Raw genomic sequence first — 14,954 nt, 5'->3', positions numbered from 1 at the left:
CTTTCTTTTTGTGATTCATAAATTTATTTTTGAAAATAAACAGTAATTTTGCCTAAAGGGTTGCAGAGGTGACAAAATAATACATTTACACCATACCATAATACCCTTAGTACTGGCATCGGTTCCTTTAGATATTTCTTCACAAGCTGTAAATAATAATTATGCCACACAGTTACATCAAATGAGCAACTGCACTTAAATGACCCTTTGATTATAGATCGAGAAAGCCTAAGAACAAGTATTTTATTGTGGTTGGTAGAAAAAGAGCAAAGGATTAACTAACAACCCAAAGAAACATAAAAACCAAACATTTTGGTCTTTCCTTTTTTATGATATAAAATGTTAGAAAGATAACAGAGCAGGTTTCACAAAACTTTAAGATATGTCAAAGATGATGTTGCTTGAGACATAACATCTGCTCTGTTTTTGTATTTGTCATATTTCCCACACTTGATCTTAGCCAAAAGGCTGAGAAGCAATTATTTGTCATATTTCCTTAAAAAATTCAAAATGAAACATTGTACTTCTCAAGGCTTATGGACACAGTTGTTGGGCTTTTTTTTTTTAATTCATACAGGACACTTTGGCTGAGTTCAGGTTTGCTTTCTCTTCTATAACTGTGAGAAAAGAATTCTCACTATTGGTGAGAAGATGTGATATTTGCCTAATAAAATCAACTTCATTTTTTTTCTCAAAGTTTCTAAGTTGTTTTTCCCTCTGCCATGAAAAGTGACGTCTCACAGGTGAAAGTCTGCCATTTTTTCTTAAAGAGTTCTTTTTCCATTAACATTATATAGCTCAGCACATTTTTTTTGCCAGCAGCAATAATAGTGATTTTTTGATGTATTATTGACACGAAATTTTAACACTTGTGTTTATTTTCTGTGCTATGACAACATACTATTCTGTGGTAGAAATGACACAATTTTAGTCTTCATCAAATTCATAGTTTCTGCAAAAGTCTTAATTTTTCATAAGTGAAAATTCATGTAGTGAAAATGGAGTCATTTCACGCAGTTCTGACTTTGGCCCCGAGCACATGCACTGAGGAGCTCTCCTCTTTACTCCTCTATTTTTGTGAGTATTAAAGTCTGCAGATGGGTATGTCACACCTGAACACCCTGAGTACAGAGTGTGTAATTATAAAAAAACCTTTGGATTAGATTTCCCTAGCCCTTGAGTTTCTTCTTTTCAGTACCTCTCTGATGTTCCACATCACCTTCGATTATTATATCCTGTTAGCTCTGATCTCCTTTCTTTACACCAGTCTGCTTTTCTGATTTGAGCTTTATTTGACTCCACTGCTCTCTCTCAAACTTCCCTTCAAATTATCAATGCCAGTGTTTTCCTTCAGTTACTGTCTTGTTTTCTTCTTGATTATTCTATTTTCAAATCCATTTATGAACTTACCCTTACTCTTCATGAATCAAGACTTCTTAGAGAGAAGAGCAGTTATTTGAAGAACTGCAGTTGTTAGTCAAATATTTATTGAGAACTTACTATAAGTAAGACATTGCAGGAAAACTCAGATACCCAATGTGTTATCACTACCATTGATAATATCTAATTCTTATATAATATTAAGTATGAATCAGACATTGATCTGTGTGCTTTATCAATGTTAATGAACTTGGCCCTCCCAATATGCCCTATGTTTTAATATATGCAGGTTTTATCATTATAGGTAAGATGGGCCATACAATCAGAAGATTGCTGCCATTTAAAAGACAGTTTGTTACTTGCAGTTCTCAAGAGAGAATATGCCACACCATGCCATGGATGGCCACAGAGGGAAGCACCATGGTTAGTCAAGAGGCAAACAGAGTGGGAGAAAAATGTGGGCAAGAGACTTTATTGTGGTTCCATTGGGAAGAAACAAGTGAGCAGCTTAGTATTGGCTAGTTTGAATGATTTCAAAAGGCTCTGGGTGCAGTGGCTGTCTGGAGTTGCCTGATACCTGGTCCTGGTGTGATTAGGGCAGGGGAATATTGGTCCAGAGTTGAAGAACTTGATAGAGGAGGTGGGAAAACGTATGGGCTATGGACTGGTTAGTTTGTATATGACAGTCATGCTCATAGAAAAGGAATTGGCTGGCTCTAGGAGAGGAAGTCTCCCCAGGGTCGGTAAGATCCCAGTTGTCCAAGTATCAGAATAAAAAGACATACTTAATATATCTTAGAGACAGACATAGCTAGTAGGAGTTTGAGTCCAGGTTCAGAGGTAAAAGATCTGGCTCCAGAGTTCACATTCTTAGTTCTATGTCATGTTGCCTCACTAAGTAACTTGGATTTTTATAGGGGAAGTAAAAAATATGCAATATATATGTGATATCATTGTACTGTAAGAAAAGTAAAAGGGGGCTTCAGAATTAAGAGGTGGCAGACATTAATCAGATTGAAACTCAGGCAAAAATTCAGGAAAGAAGCCATAATTGAGTGTGCATTTAAAGGATGACAGAGATTCCCACAGAAAGGCAGAAATCATTCCAGGCAAAGAGAATTGCTTAAACAAAGCTGTAAAGACTTGAAATCAGTGAATGTGATTAAGTTGCTGCAAACCACCCATATAGCATAATGTCATATGCAAAGCTTGAAGGAAATGATATTGAGAAAGTTATTTAAAATCAGGTTTGAGAAAGTCATGAATAAAAGGCTAAGGAATTTGAGCTTATGTATATTACAGGTCTTTGAGCAGGAAAGGTTACATGACCACATGTGCATTTCAGGGGTTAACCTTGACTTAGTGGAAGAATAATCGGAAAGAGAAGGAGCAGAAGGTGAAAACATCAATTAGGACGTTATGGAAATAACTCAAGTTATTGAAATAACTCAAACGAAACTTAAGAATAATATCAAGGAGTATAAAGAGCTTGATTCCAAAGCCATTGTAGAGATAGAATTAAAAGTATTTTATGTTGAAACTCTGTCATATAAAGTAATGATTAAGGGAATTGTGAATTTTACTATGCAGAGGAGAAAATAAAGGATAGACTCTCTTGGGTGTTGAGCTAGGCCAGACCTCAGAGACTGCTCTGGGCTCCAAGGTAGGAGAGAATAAAAACATGGACAGAGCTCATGAATGCTTATACTCCATCAGTTCAGTTCAGAAGCTGACAATAAGTAGTGAAAAGAAGTCTCAGCTCCACTATGGTTCAGCATGGCACTGTTATTGAATAAAAAAGTAATTTATAATAAAATAATATGTATTTCAATATGTAAATGCTCAGACAAAGCTATCCCAGGAGAACTGATGATATAGACAGAGCTTTCACCTACTTATAATGAATACATCTGGATTTAAGAGAGTGGAGTTCAGAATCCCTTCAATACAAGAAATTCAGGAAGATGAAAGAGTAGATATCTAGGTCATCACTAAATAAAACTAAGTCCTAACAGACTAGAATTATCTGTCTATAAGAAAAAAAAAGAAATAATCTTAATTGAAATAAGGATAACATGCCAAGACAAATTACAGACTTTGGAAACAGAGAAAATGATGAAGTATGATATTAGCACAAACGAGTTGGGCCTTATTTATAAGTGCAGCGTCAAAATTATTCCCAATATTATGATGGGATAGTGACAAAGAATCTCTGAAAACGTACCTCCTGCCTTAAAATTCCTCCACATGTTGAGGCTCACAATCAATCTCTGGCACCCAGGAGACGATATCCTTTGATAATCTATAGGGGAGGTAGGTTGTATTGCAAAAAGAAGTAGTAATACAAGAAACCATAGGAACATTGTGACGGAGACAGAATCTGTGTCAACACTGGGAAAAAAGGCAACCCTCAAAATAAATAATTTCCTTATGTAACTTATATAATCTAGATTTCTCATCATTGTTATTCATAAAAACTTTAAAATATACGTAATGGCAAGAATATAAAATATAAAAATAAATCTTTATTAATAAAATTCAATTAAATCCCAGCATCTTGTATATTACCACTAATTTAATAATATTATTTCTAAATCATAAGAGTCTGAGGTTTCCTTTACTATCTGTCTGTATGCAGCAGTGATACGTGCCAAATAGCACTGGTATGTTATATTGGTGACTCAGTTATAATAAGGGGCATTGTTTCGCTGATATGATTTTCTGAAATGGTGAACAAGTCTCAGAAAACATAGTGCAATATTCCTGTGATTTAAACAGCATTGCATTCTTGAAATTTTTAGTTTATAACTATGAAGAAATACTTTTTGTTGTGATTTGTAAAATTATTTTCTAGACTCTCAGATAATTGTAACTTTTTTCCCCCCTACACGAATGTTGATGGAATATTTGTAAATCATGCAGCATAATTATCTATTGGGTAAAACTGTCACATGCATCACAGGACACCTAGCATCTCTATTCACTTCCACTTTCTAAATAAAAGCATCATCCTGAAATTTGTATGAAAAATAAAAATGATCACATATTTTAAAAATTCTTTGTGTAAAAAAAATACTGCTTTAAGTAATGGTGCTCAATACAAGGGAGATCCCTGCTGTACGACATGATCAGGAATAGGCTAAAATCTTTTAGCAGAGAAATTGTAGAAAGATTTCAAGTATTGGGTGTCTAGTCGGACTAGTTCAAAGTTGAAAAATCAAATGCCTACAGGCATAAGGCAGGTATTAGAAATGTGTGAACTGGGCCAAGAGGAAGACAATAGACAGTTACGTGGTCTGTGAGCAGTTGTCCCAGCACCACTTGTTGAAAGATTATTTTTTCCTCATTGAATTGCCTTGGCACCTGGTCAAAAATCAATTGACAGTAAATGTGAGGGATTATTTCTGAACTCTCAGTTCTGTTCCATTTATCTATGTCATCTTTACACCAGTACCACACTGTCTCGATTACTGTAGCTATGTACTAAGTTTTGAAATCAATTAATGTGAACCTTCCACCTTTTTTCCTTTATTAAGATTATTTTGGTTATTCTGGGTAACTTGAATTTCTACATAAATTTTAGGATCAGCTTAGAAGCTGGCTGAATTTTGATATGGATTGCATTGAGTTTGTAGATTAATTTCAGGGGAATTGCTATCTTAACAATATTGTCTTCTGATCCATAAACGTAGGATATCTTTCTATTTGTTTAGGTCTTCTTAAATTTCTCTCAGAACAATGTTTTATAGTTTTTAAGTTGTATGTCTTATAATTATTTTGTTAAATTTATTCATAATTATTTTATTTTTTTCCATCCGGTTGCCTTTTATTTCATGTTCTTGCCAGTTGCCCTGGCTGGGTCCACTTAGCTTTTAAAACTTATCTGTCTTACAACCCATTTCTCTTACTCATTATTTATTTCCCTAGTTCGATGAAACAAATCACCTAGCTTTCTCTTTCGGCACTCTCTATCTCCTATAATCTTTTGGATCTTTTGTAACTTAATTCTTTCACAAAAACATCCCTAATTAACACTATACCACTATTCCAGAGATTATTTCTATAATCTCCACCACTCTGACACATCCATAATTATAGTGTAAATTGCCATTTATCTTGTTACTGTTTATTATCTGGGACAGATATTCTCATTAATGTCTCACATTAAATTTTAAGCTCTTTTGAGTAGGGTCAAAGTTGAAAAACGAAATGCTTACAGGCACAAGGTAGTGTGTTTTCTACTTTGTTTTCTATTTCAAGCTCTTAAAAAAAATCCTAACAGAGTCCTGAACACAAAATTCTGGCTCAAAAATGTGTACCATTTGCTTTGCTTTTTTAACTGAGAAGTAGTTCAATGAGATGAGAAGGGCACTACCTTGTCTTGAATCCTGGCTTTGCCACTTAAATGCTACATAATATTGAGTAATTAATTTACATCGGAGTCTCAGTTTTTCCATCTGTAAAGTAAAAATAACAATGTCTAAGTTGATCAATTATAATAAAGATTAAAAATTGGCAAGTAAGATATATAGCCTATGGCAGGCTTTGGTAAATGATACTGTGGTGGTTAATATTGAGTGTCAACTTGATTGGATTGAAGGATGCAAAGTATTGTTCCTGGGTGTGTCTGTGAGGGTGTTGCCAAAGGAGATTAACATTTGAGTCAATGGACTGGGAGAGGCAGATTCACCCTCAATCTGGATGGGCACAATCTAATTGTCAGAGATGGTTGAACCAGAGCAACTCCATCTTGAATAAGACTTGGGTAAAATAAGGCTGAGATCTATTGGGCTGCATTCCCAGATGGTTAAGACATTCTAAGTCACAGGATGAGATAGGAGGTCAATACAAATACAGGTCATAAAGACCTTGCTGATAAAACAGCTTGCAATAAAGAAGCCAGCCAAAACCCACCAAAACCAAGATGGCCATGAGAGTGACCTCTGTTGGTCCTTACTGCTACACTACCACCAGGGCCATGAAAGTTTACAAATGCCATAGCAGCATCAGGAAGTTACCCTATGTGATCTAAAAAGGGGAGGCATGAATGATCCACCTCTTGTTTAGCATATCATCAAGAAATAACCATAAAAATGGGCAACCAGCAGCCCTCGAAACTGCTCCATCTATGGAGTAGCCGTTCTTTTATTCCTTTACTTTCCTAATAAACTTGTTTCCACTTTATGGACTCACCCTGTATTCTTTCTTGCATGAGATCCGAGAACCCTCTCTTGGGGTCTGAATTGGAACCCCTTTCCTGTAACATCTTTCTGGCAACCACGGAAGGGACGATACCAAGGAAGCCCTTGACACTAGGCTAACTTTGGGTAAGTGGTGAGGTCTGGTAACATCTTTCTGGTGAATCCTGAAGGGACGATACTGAGGCGATACCCCACCCCAAAGGAAATAGACTGTAGCACTGATTGGATAACTTTGGGTAATTGGGTTACATATAACTGGGTACAGAATGGGATTGGGTTAGAGGCTCAAATTAGGGAAGTTAGAGTATCTCCTAAGACAGTGTGAGTTAGAGGCCCTTCTTAATAAAAGGCAAGAACGCTTGACCAACCTTGGGTTAGATGCCCAACTTAGGAGGGTTAGAGACCCTCCTAAGATTTAAGGGGTTAGAAGCCCCTCTCAGTAAAGTCCTTCTCGGCAAAGTCCCTTTTGGCTAAGAATGGGTTTGGTGCTATGGGATATTAATTGATATTATCTTTGTTGTTGTTGTTGTTGTTTTTGTTTCTTTTCCATACGTTATTGGGGTTCAGGTGGTGTTTGGTTATGTGAGTAAGTTCTTTAGTGGTGATTTGAGATTTTGGTGCACCCATCACCCAAGCAGTATACACCATACCCTATTTGTAGTCTTTTATCCCTGGCCCCCCTTCCACCCTTTTCCCCAAGTCCCCAAAGTCCGTTGTCTCATTTTTATGCCTTTGCATACTCATAGCTTAGCTCCAACATATCAGTGAGAACATAGGATGTTTGGTTTTCCATTCCTGAGTTACTTCACTTAGAATAATAGTCTCCAATATCATCCAGGTCGCTGTGAATGCCGATAATTCATTCCTTTTATGGCTAAGTAGTATTCCATCATATATATGTACCACAGTTTCTTTATCCACTCATTGACTGATGGGCATTTGAGTTGGTTCCACGATCTTGCAATTGCGAATTGTGCTGCTATAAACATGCTTATGCAAGTATTATTTTCGTATAATGGCTTCTTTTCCTCTGGGTAGACACCTAGTGGTGGGATTCCTGGATCAAATGGTAGTTCTACTTTAGTTCTTTAAGGAATCTCCATATAGTTTTCCATAGTGGCTGTACTAGTTTACATTACTACCAACACTGTAGAAGTGTTCCCTGATGACCATATTCATGCCAACATCTATTTTTTTTTTTTATTTTTTGATTATGGCCATTCTTGCAGGAGTAAGGTGGTATCACATTGTGGTTTTGATTTGCATTTCCCTGATCTTTAGCAATGTTGAGCATTGTTTACATGTTTCTTGGCCATTTGTATATCTTCTTTTGAGAATTGTCTATTCATGTCCTTAGTCCTCTTTTTGATAGGATTTTTTTTCTTGCTGATATGTTTGAGTTTGTTATAGATTCTAGATATTAGTCCTTTGTCAGATATACAGATTGTGAAGATTTTCTCCCACTCTGTGGGTTGTCTGTTTACTATCCTGACTGTTCCTCTACCAAAACCAAAAAAGGACATAACCAAAAAAGAAAACTACAGACCAATATCCCTGATGAACATAGATGCTAAAATTTTTAACCAAATACTAGCTAACCGAATTCAACAACATATCAAAAAGATAATTCACCATGATCAAGTGGGTTTCATGCCAGGGATGCAGGACGGTCAATAAATGTGACACACCACATAAACATAATTAAAAACAAAAATCACATGATTATCTCAATAGATGCAGAAAAAGCATTAGACAAAATCCAGCATTCCTTTATGATTAAAACTGACAGCAAAATCAGCATACAAGGGACATGCCTCAATGTAATAAAAGCCACCTATGACAAACCCACTGAATGGGGAAAAATGGAAAGCATTCCCTCTGAGAACTGGAACAAGACAAAGATGCCCACTCTCACCACTCCTCTTCAGCATAGTACTGGAAGTCTTAGCCAGAGCAATCAGACAAGAGAAAGAAATAAAAGCCATCTAAATCAGTAAAGAGGAAGTCAAACTGTCACTGTCTGCTGATGACAAGAGCATTTATCTCAAAAACCCTCAAGACTCCTCCAGAAAGCTCCTAGAACTGATAAAAGAATTTAGCAAAGTTTCTGGATACAAGATTAATGTACAAAAACCAGTAGCTCTTATATATGCCAACAGCGACCAAGTGGAGAATAAAATCAAGACCTCAACCCCTTTTACAATAGCTGCTAAAATAAAATAAAATACTTACGAATATACCTAACCAAGAAGTTGAAAGACCTCTACAAGGAAAACTACAAAACACTGCTGAAAGAAATCATAGACAATACAAACAAATGGAAACACATGCTCATGGATGGGCAGAATCAATATTGTGAAAATGCCCATACTGCCAAAAGCAATCTACAAATTCAACACAATTCCCATCAAAATACCACCACCATTCTTCATAGAATTAGAAAAATAATTCTAAACTTTATATGGAACCACCCCACCCCCACAAAAAAAGCCCTCATAGCCAAAGCAAGACTAAGTAAAAAGAACAAATCTGGAGGCATCACACTACCTGATTTCAAACTATACTATAAGGCCATAGTCACCAAAACAGCATGGTACTGGTATAAAAATAGGCACATAGACCAATGGAACAGAATAGAGGACCCAGAAATAAACCCAAATGCTTACAGTCAACTGATCTTTGACAAAGCAAACACAAACATAAGTGGGGAAAGGACACCCTTTTCAACAAATGGTGGTGGGATAATTGGCTAGCTACATGTAGGAGAATGAAACTGCATCCTCGGCCAGGCACGGTGGCTCACGCTTGTAATCCCAGCACTTTGGGAGGCCGAGGCGGGCGGATCATGAGGTCAGGAGATCGAGACCATGGTGAAACCCCGTCTCTACTAAAAATACAAAAAAAATTAGCCGGGCGTGGTGGCGGGCACCTGTAGTCCCAGCTACTCGGAGAGGCTGAGGCAGGAGAATGGCATGAACCCAGGAGGCGGAGCTTGCAGTGAGCCAAGATTGTGCCACTGCACTCCAGCCTGAGTGACAGAGCAAGACTCCGTCTCAAAAAAAAAAAAAAAAAAAAAAAAGAAATTGCATCCTCATCTCTCACCTTATACAAAAATCAACTAAAGATGGATTAAGGACTTAAATCTAAGACCTGGAACTATAAAAATTTTAGGCGATAACACTGGAAAAACCCTTCTAGACATTGGCTTAGGCAAAGATTTCATGACCAAGATCCCAAAAGCAAATGCAATAAAAACAAAGATAAATAGCTGGGACTGAATTAAATTGCTATTCTGTTTGAAATAATCTGCCTTGCACTCTTTGCTGACAGCTCTAGGTGATAGAATTGGCATGAACAGGATCGTGGGACATAGGGAGCTTTTTCTTCACCAAAAAGGGGAAACTTGAATGCTGATGGGACTGCTGGAAAAGATCCGTTCACTATTGACAAGTAGCCACCTGCACTTTTTAGTGTCCCTGCAATGGGTAGGTCTCTCTCTGGCCTCTCTCAGCACCTCACCTTCCCCACCCCGCCTCAGGCAATGCTTTCCTGTCCCTCTCTTTCTGTGTGCAAACTGATTGAATGGTAAAAATCACTGTTTATTTCCTCTGCAAAGTTTTAATTAATTGGAAAAAGGATTTGTGAAACTAGTCTTAAGCTATAACAAATCTGTTGTACTTTGTGCTATTGTATTAGTCCATTTTCATGTTACTGATAAAGACATACTTGAGACTGGGAAGAAAAAGAGGACTTACAGTTCCACATGGCTGGGAAAGCCACAGAATCATGGCAGGAGGTGAAAGGTACTTCTTACATCATGTCAGCAAGAGAAAATGAGGAAGAAGCAAAAGCAGAAACCCGTGATAAACCCATCAGATCTCGTGAGGCTTATTCACTATCACCAGAATAGCATGGGAAAGACCAACCGCCATGATTAAATTATCTCCCCCTGGGTCCCTCCCACAACACGTAGGAATTCTGGGAGATACAATTCAAATTCATATTTGAATGGGGACACAGCCAAACCATATTATTCCACCCCTGCCCCTTCCAATCTTATGTCCTCACATTTCAAAACCAATCATGCCTTCCCAACAGGCCCCCAAAATCTTAACTCATTTCAGTAGTAATCCAAAAGTCCCTTCTGCCTATGAGCCTGTAAAATAAAAAACAAGCTAGTTACTTCCTAGATACCATGGGGATATAGGTATTGGGTAAATACAGCCATTCCAAATGGGAGAAATTGGCCAAAACAAGGGAGTCACAGGGCCCTTGCAAGTCTGGAATCCAGCAGGACAGCCAGATTTTAAAGCTTCAAAATGACCTCTTTTGACCCCAGGTCTCACATCCAGGTCAAGTTGATGCAAGAGGTGGGTTCCCATGGTGTTGGGCAGCTTCGGCCCTGTGACTTTGTAGGGTACAGCCTCCCTCCTGGCTGCTTTCACGGACCGGTGCTGAGTGTCTGTGGCTTTTCCAGGTGCACAGTGCAAGCTGTTGGTGTATCTACATTTCTGGGGTCTGGAGGACGGCGACCCCCTTCTCACAGCTCCTCTAGGCAGTGCCCTAGTAGGAACTCTGTGTGGGGGCTACAACCCTACATTTCCCGTCCGCACTCCCCTCTCCATCAGGGGCCCGCCCCTGCAGCAAACTTTTGCCTGGGCAACCAGGCATTTCCATACATCTGAAGTCTTCTGAAATCTGAGGTTTCCAAACCTTAATTATTGACTTCTGTTCCCCCACAGGCTCAACAACATGTGGAAACTGCCAAGGCTTGAGGCTTCCACCTGGAGTGGCTGGGACACAGGGTACCAAGTCCCTAGGCTGCACACAGCACGAGGACCCTGGGGCCAGCCCACAAAATAACTTTTTCCCCCTGGGTCTCTGGCCTGCGATGCAAGAGGCTGCCGTGAAAGTCTCTGACATGGCTTGGAGACATTTTCCCCATGGTCTTTGGGATTCACATTAGGTTCCTTGCTACTTATGCAAATTTCTGCAGCTGTCTTGAATTTCTCCTCAAAAAATGGGTTTTTCTATTCTAATACATGGTCAGGCTGCAAATTTTTGAACTTTTATGCTCTGTTTCCCTTTTAAAATGGAATGCTTTTAACAGTACCCGAGTCACCTCTTGAATGCTTTGGTGCTTAGAAATTTCTTCTGCCAGATACCCTAAATCATATCTCTCAAGTTCAAAGTTTCACAAATTTCTAGGGCAGGGGCAAAATGTCGCCAGTCTCTTTGTTAAAACATAACAAAAGTCACCTTTGCTCCAGTTCCCAACAAGCTCTCCATCTCCATCTGAGACCACCTCAGCCTGCACCTTATTGTTCATATCACTATCAGCATTTTTGTCAAAGCCATTCAACAAGTCTCTAGGATGTTCCAAACTTGGTCACATTTTCCTGTCTTCTGAGCCTTCCAAACTGTTCCAACTGTTCAAACTGGGTAACGACCTTCCAAAATTTTGGGTATGTTTTCAGCAACAACCCACTCTACTGGTACCAATTTACTGAATTAATCTATTTTCACACTGCTGATAAAGACATACCTGAGACTGGGAAGAAAAAGAGGTTTAATTGGACTTACAGTTCCACATGGCTGGGGAGGGCTCAGAATCATGGTGAGAAGTGAAAGGCACTTCTTACATCATGGCAGCGAGAGAACCTGGGGGAAAAAGCAAAAACAGAAACCCCTGATAAACCCATCATATCTCATGAGATTTATTCACTATCACAAGAATAGCACGGGAAAGACCAGACCCCAGGATCCAATTACCTCCCCCTGGGTCCCTCCCACAACACGTAGGAATTCTGGGAGATACAATTCAAGTTCAGATTTGAATGGGGATACATCCTTATTTTGGTCCTCCTGTTAAGGTAGGGACTTATGGAGGTTAGGTAATTAACAGAGTTTTAGCTCAGGTCCAACTTACAGTGGATCCAGTGTGTCCTTGGACTCATCCTGTGGTCATTTCCCCAGTGCCAGAATTCCCACCCCTGTCAGAATGCATAACTGGCATAGACACACTTAGCAGCAGCTGGAAGAATCCCTACATTGGCTCCCTGACTGGTAGGGTGAGGGCTGTTATGGTGGGAAAGGCCAAATAGAAGCCATTAGAGCTGCCTCTACCTAGAATAATAGTAAATCAAAACCAATACTGCACCCTTGAAGGGATTGCAGAGATTAGTGCCACCATCAAAGACTCGAAAGACACAGGGGTGGTTATTCCCACCATATCCCCATTCAACTCTCCTATTTGGCCTGTGCAGAAGACAGATGGATCTTGGATAATGACAATGGATTATCATAAGTTTAACCAAGTGGTGACTCCAATTGCAGCTGCTGTACCAGATGTGGTTTTATTGCTTGAGCAAATTAACACATCTCTTGGTACCTGGTATGCAGCCATTGATTTAGCAAATGGCTTTTTCTCTATTTGTGTCTATAAGGCCCACCAGAAGCAATTTGCATTCAGCTGGCAAGGCCAGCAATATACCTTCACTGTCCTATCTCAGGGGTATATCAACTCTCCAGCTTTGTGTCATAATCTTGTTCAGAGAGATCTTGATCACTTTTCACTTCCACAAGATATCACACTATTCCATTACATTGATGACATTATGTTGATTGGATCCAGTGAGCAAGAAGTAGTAAACACACTGGACTTATTGGTGAGACATTTGTGTGCCAGGAGATGGAAAATGAATCCAACTAAAATTCAGGGCCTTCTAGCTTAGTAAAATTTCTAGGGGTCCAATGGTGTGGGGCCTGTTGAGATATTCCTTCTAACGGGAAGGATAAGTTGTTGCATTTGGTCCCTCCTACAACCAAGAAAGAGGCATAATGCCTAGTGGGCCTCTTTGGATTTTGCAGGCAACACATTCCTTATTTTGGTGTGTTACGCTGGCCCATTTATTGAGTGACTGGAAAGGCTTGAGTGGGGTCCACAACAAGAGAAGGCTCTGCAACAGGTCCAGGCTGCTGGGCAAGCTGCTCTGCCACTTGGGCCATATGACCCAGCAGATCCAATGGAGCTTGAGGTCAGAGGTAAATAGGGATGCTATTTGGAGCCCTGGTAGGCCTTTCACAGGTGAATCACAGCGGAGGCCTGTAGGATTTTGGAGCAAAGCTCTGCCATCTTCTGCATATAACTACTCTCCTATTAAGAGACAGCTCTGAGCCTGTCACTGGGCTTTGCTAGTAATTGAATGTTTGACTATGGGTCATCAAGTCACCATATGACCTAAACTGCCTATCATGAACTGAGTGCCTTCTGACCTATCTAGCCATGAAGTGGGGCATGCACAGCAGCATTCCATCATCAGATGGAAGTGGTATATATGTGATCAGGCTCGAGCAGGTCCTGATGGCACAAGTAAGTTACATGAGGAAGTGGCTTAAACGCCCATGTTCCCCACTCCTGCCACCCTGCCTTCCTTCCCCCAGCCTGCACCAATGGCCTCATGGGGAGTTCCCTATGATCAATTGACAGGAATAGAAGACTAGGGCCTGGTTCACAGATGGTTCTGAACAATATGCAGGCAACACCTGAAAGTGGACAGCTGTAGCACCACAGCCCCTATCTAGGACATCCCTGAAGGACAGTGGAGAAGAGAAATCTTCCCAGTGGACAGAACTCAGACAGTGCACCTGGTTGTGTACTTTGCTTGGAAGGAGAAATAGCCAGATGTGTGATTATATACTGATTCATGAGCTGTATTCACTGGTTTGGCTGGAAGGTCAGGGACTTTGAAGAAGCATGATTGGAAAATTGGTGACAAAGAAATTTGGGGAAGAGCTATGTGGATGGACCTCTTTGAGTGGTCAAAAACTGAAGATATTTGTATTTCATGTGAGTGCTCACGAACAGGTGACCTCAGCAGAGGAGGATTTTAATAATCAAGTGGATAGGATGATTCATTCCGTGGACACCACTCAGCCTCTTTCCCTAGTCACCCCTGTCATCACCCAATGGGCCCATTAACAAAGTGGCCATGGTAGTAGGAATGGAGGTTATGCATGAGCTCAGCAACATGGACTTTCACTCACCAAGGCTGACCTGGCTATGGCCACCAGTGAATGCCCAATTTTCCAGCAGCAGCAGAGACCAACAACTGAGTCCTCAATACGGCACAATTCTTTGGGGTGTTTAGCCAGCCATTTGGTGGCAGGTTGATTATACTGGACCTCTTGCATCATGGAAAAGGCGGCTGTTTGTCCTCACCAGAATAAATGCTTATTCTGGATATGGGTTTGCATAGCTTGCACGCAATGCTTCTGCCAAGACTGCCATCTGTGGACTCACAGAATGCCTTATCCACTGTCATGGTATTCCACACAGCATTGCCTCCGACCAAGGCACTCACTTTATGGAGA

General features: G+C 39.8%; 1 protein-coding gene across 3 annotated transcripts in view; it reads right to left on the bottom strand.

Moving 5' to 3' along the window:
- PRKD1 (protein kinase D1) overlaps window positions 1-14,954 on the bottom strand; it is a 637,423-nt gene that overhangs the window by 467,532 nt on the left and 154,937 nt on the right. For all 3 annotated transcript variants that reach the window (XM_063609299.1, XM_063609300.1, XM_063609298.1), the window contains exon 2: window positions 12,165-12,242. In XM_063609299.1, the coding sequence (XP_063465369.1) occupies window positions 12,165-12,197 (33 nt within the window). In that variant the 5' untranslated portion in view covers window positions 12,198-12,242. The remainder of the gene's footprint in view (window positions 1-12,164; window positions 12,243-14,954) is intronic.

This window comes from Symphalangus syndactylus, chromosome 9, assembly GCF_028878055.3.
Source record: "Symphalangus syndactylus isolate Jambi chromosome 9, NHGRI_mSymSyn1-v2.1_pri, whole genome shotgun sequence".
NCBI classification, from domain to species: Eukaryota; Metazoa; Chordata; class Mammalia; order Primates; family Hylobatidae; genus Symphalangus; species Symphalangus syndactylus.
The sequence above is the reverse complement of the archived record's forward strand: the minus strand, read 5'-3'. Positions and strand labels throughout refer to the sequence as shown.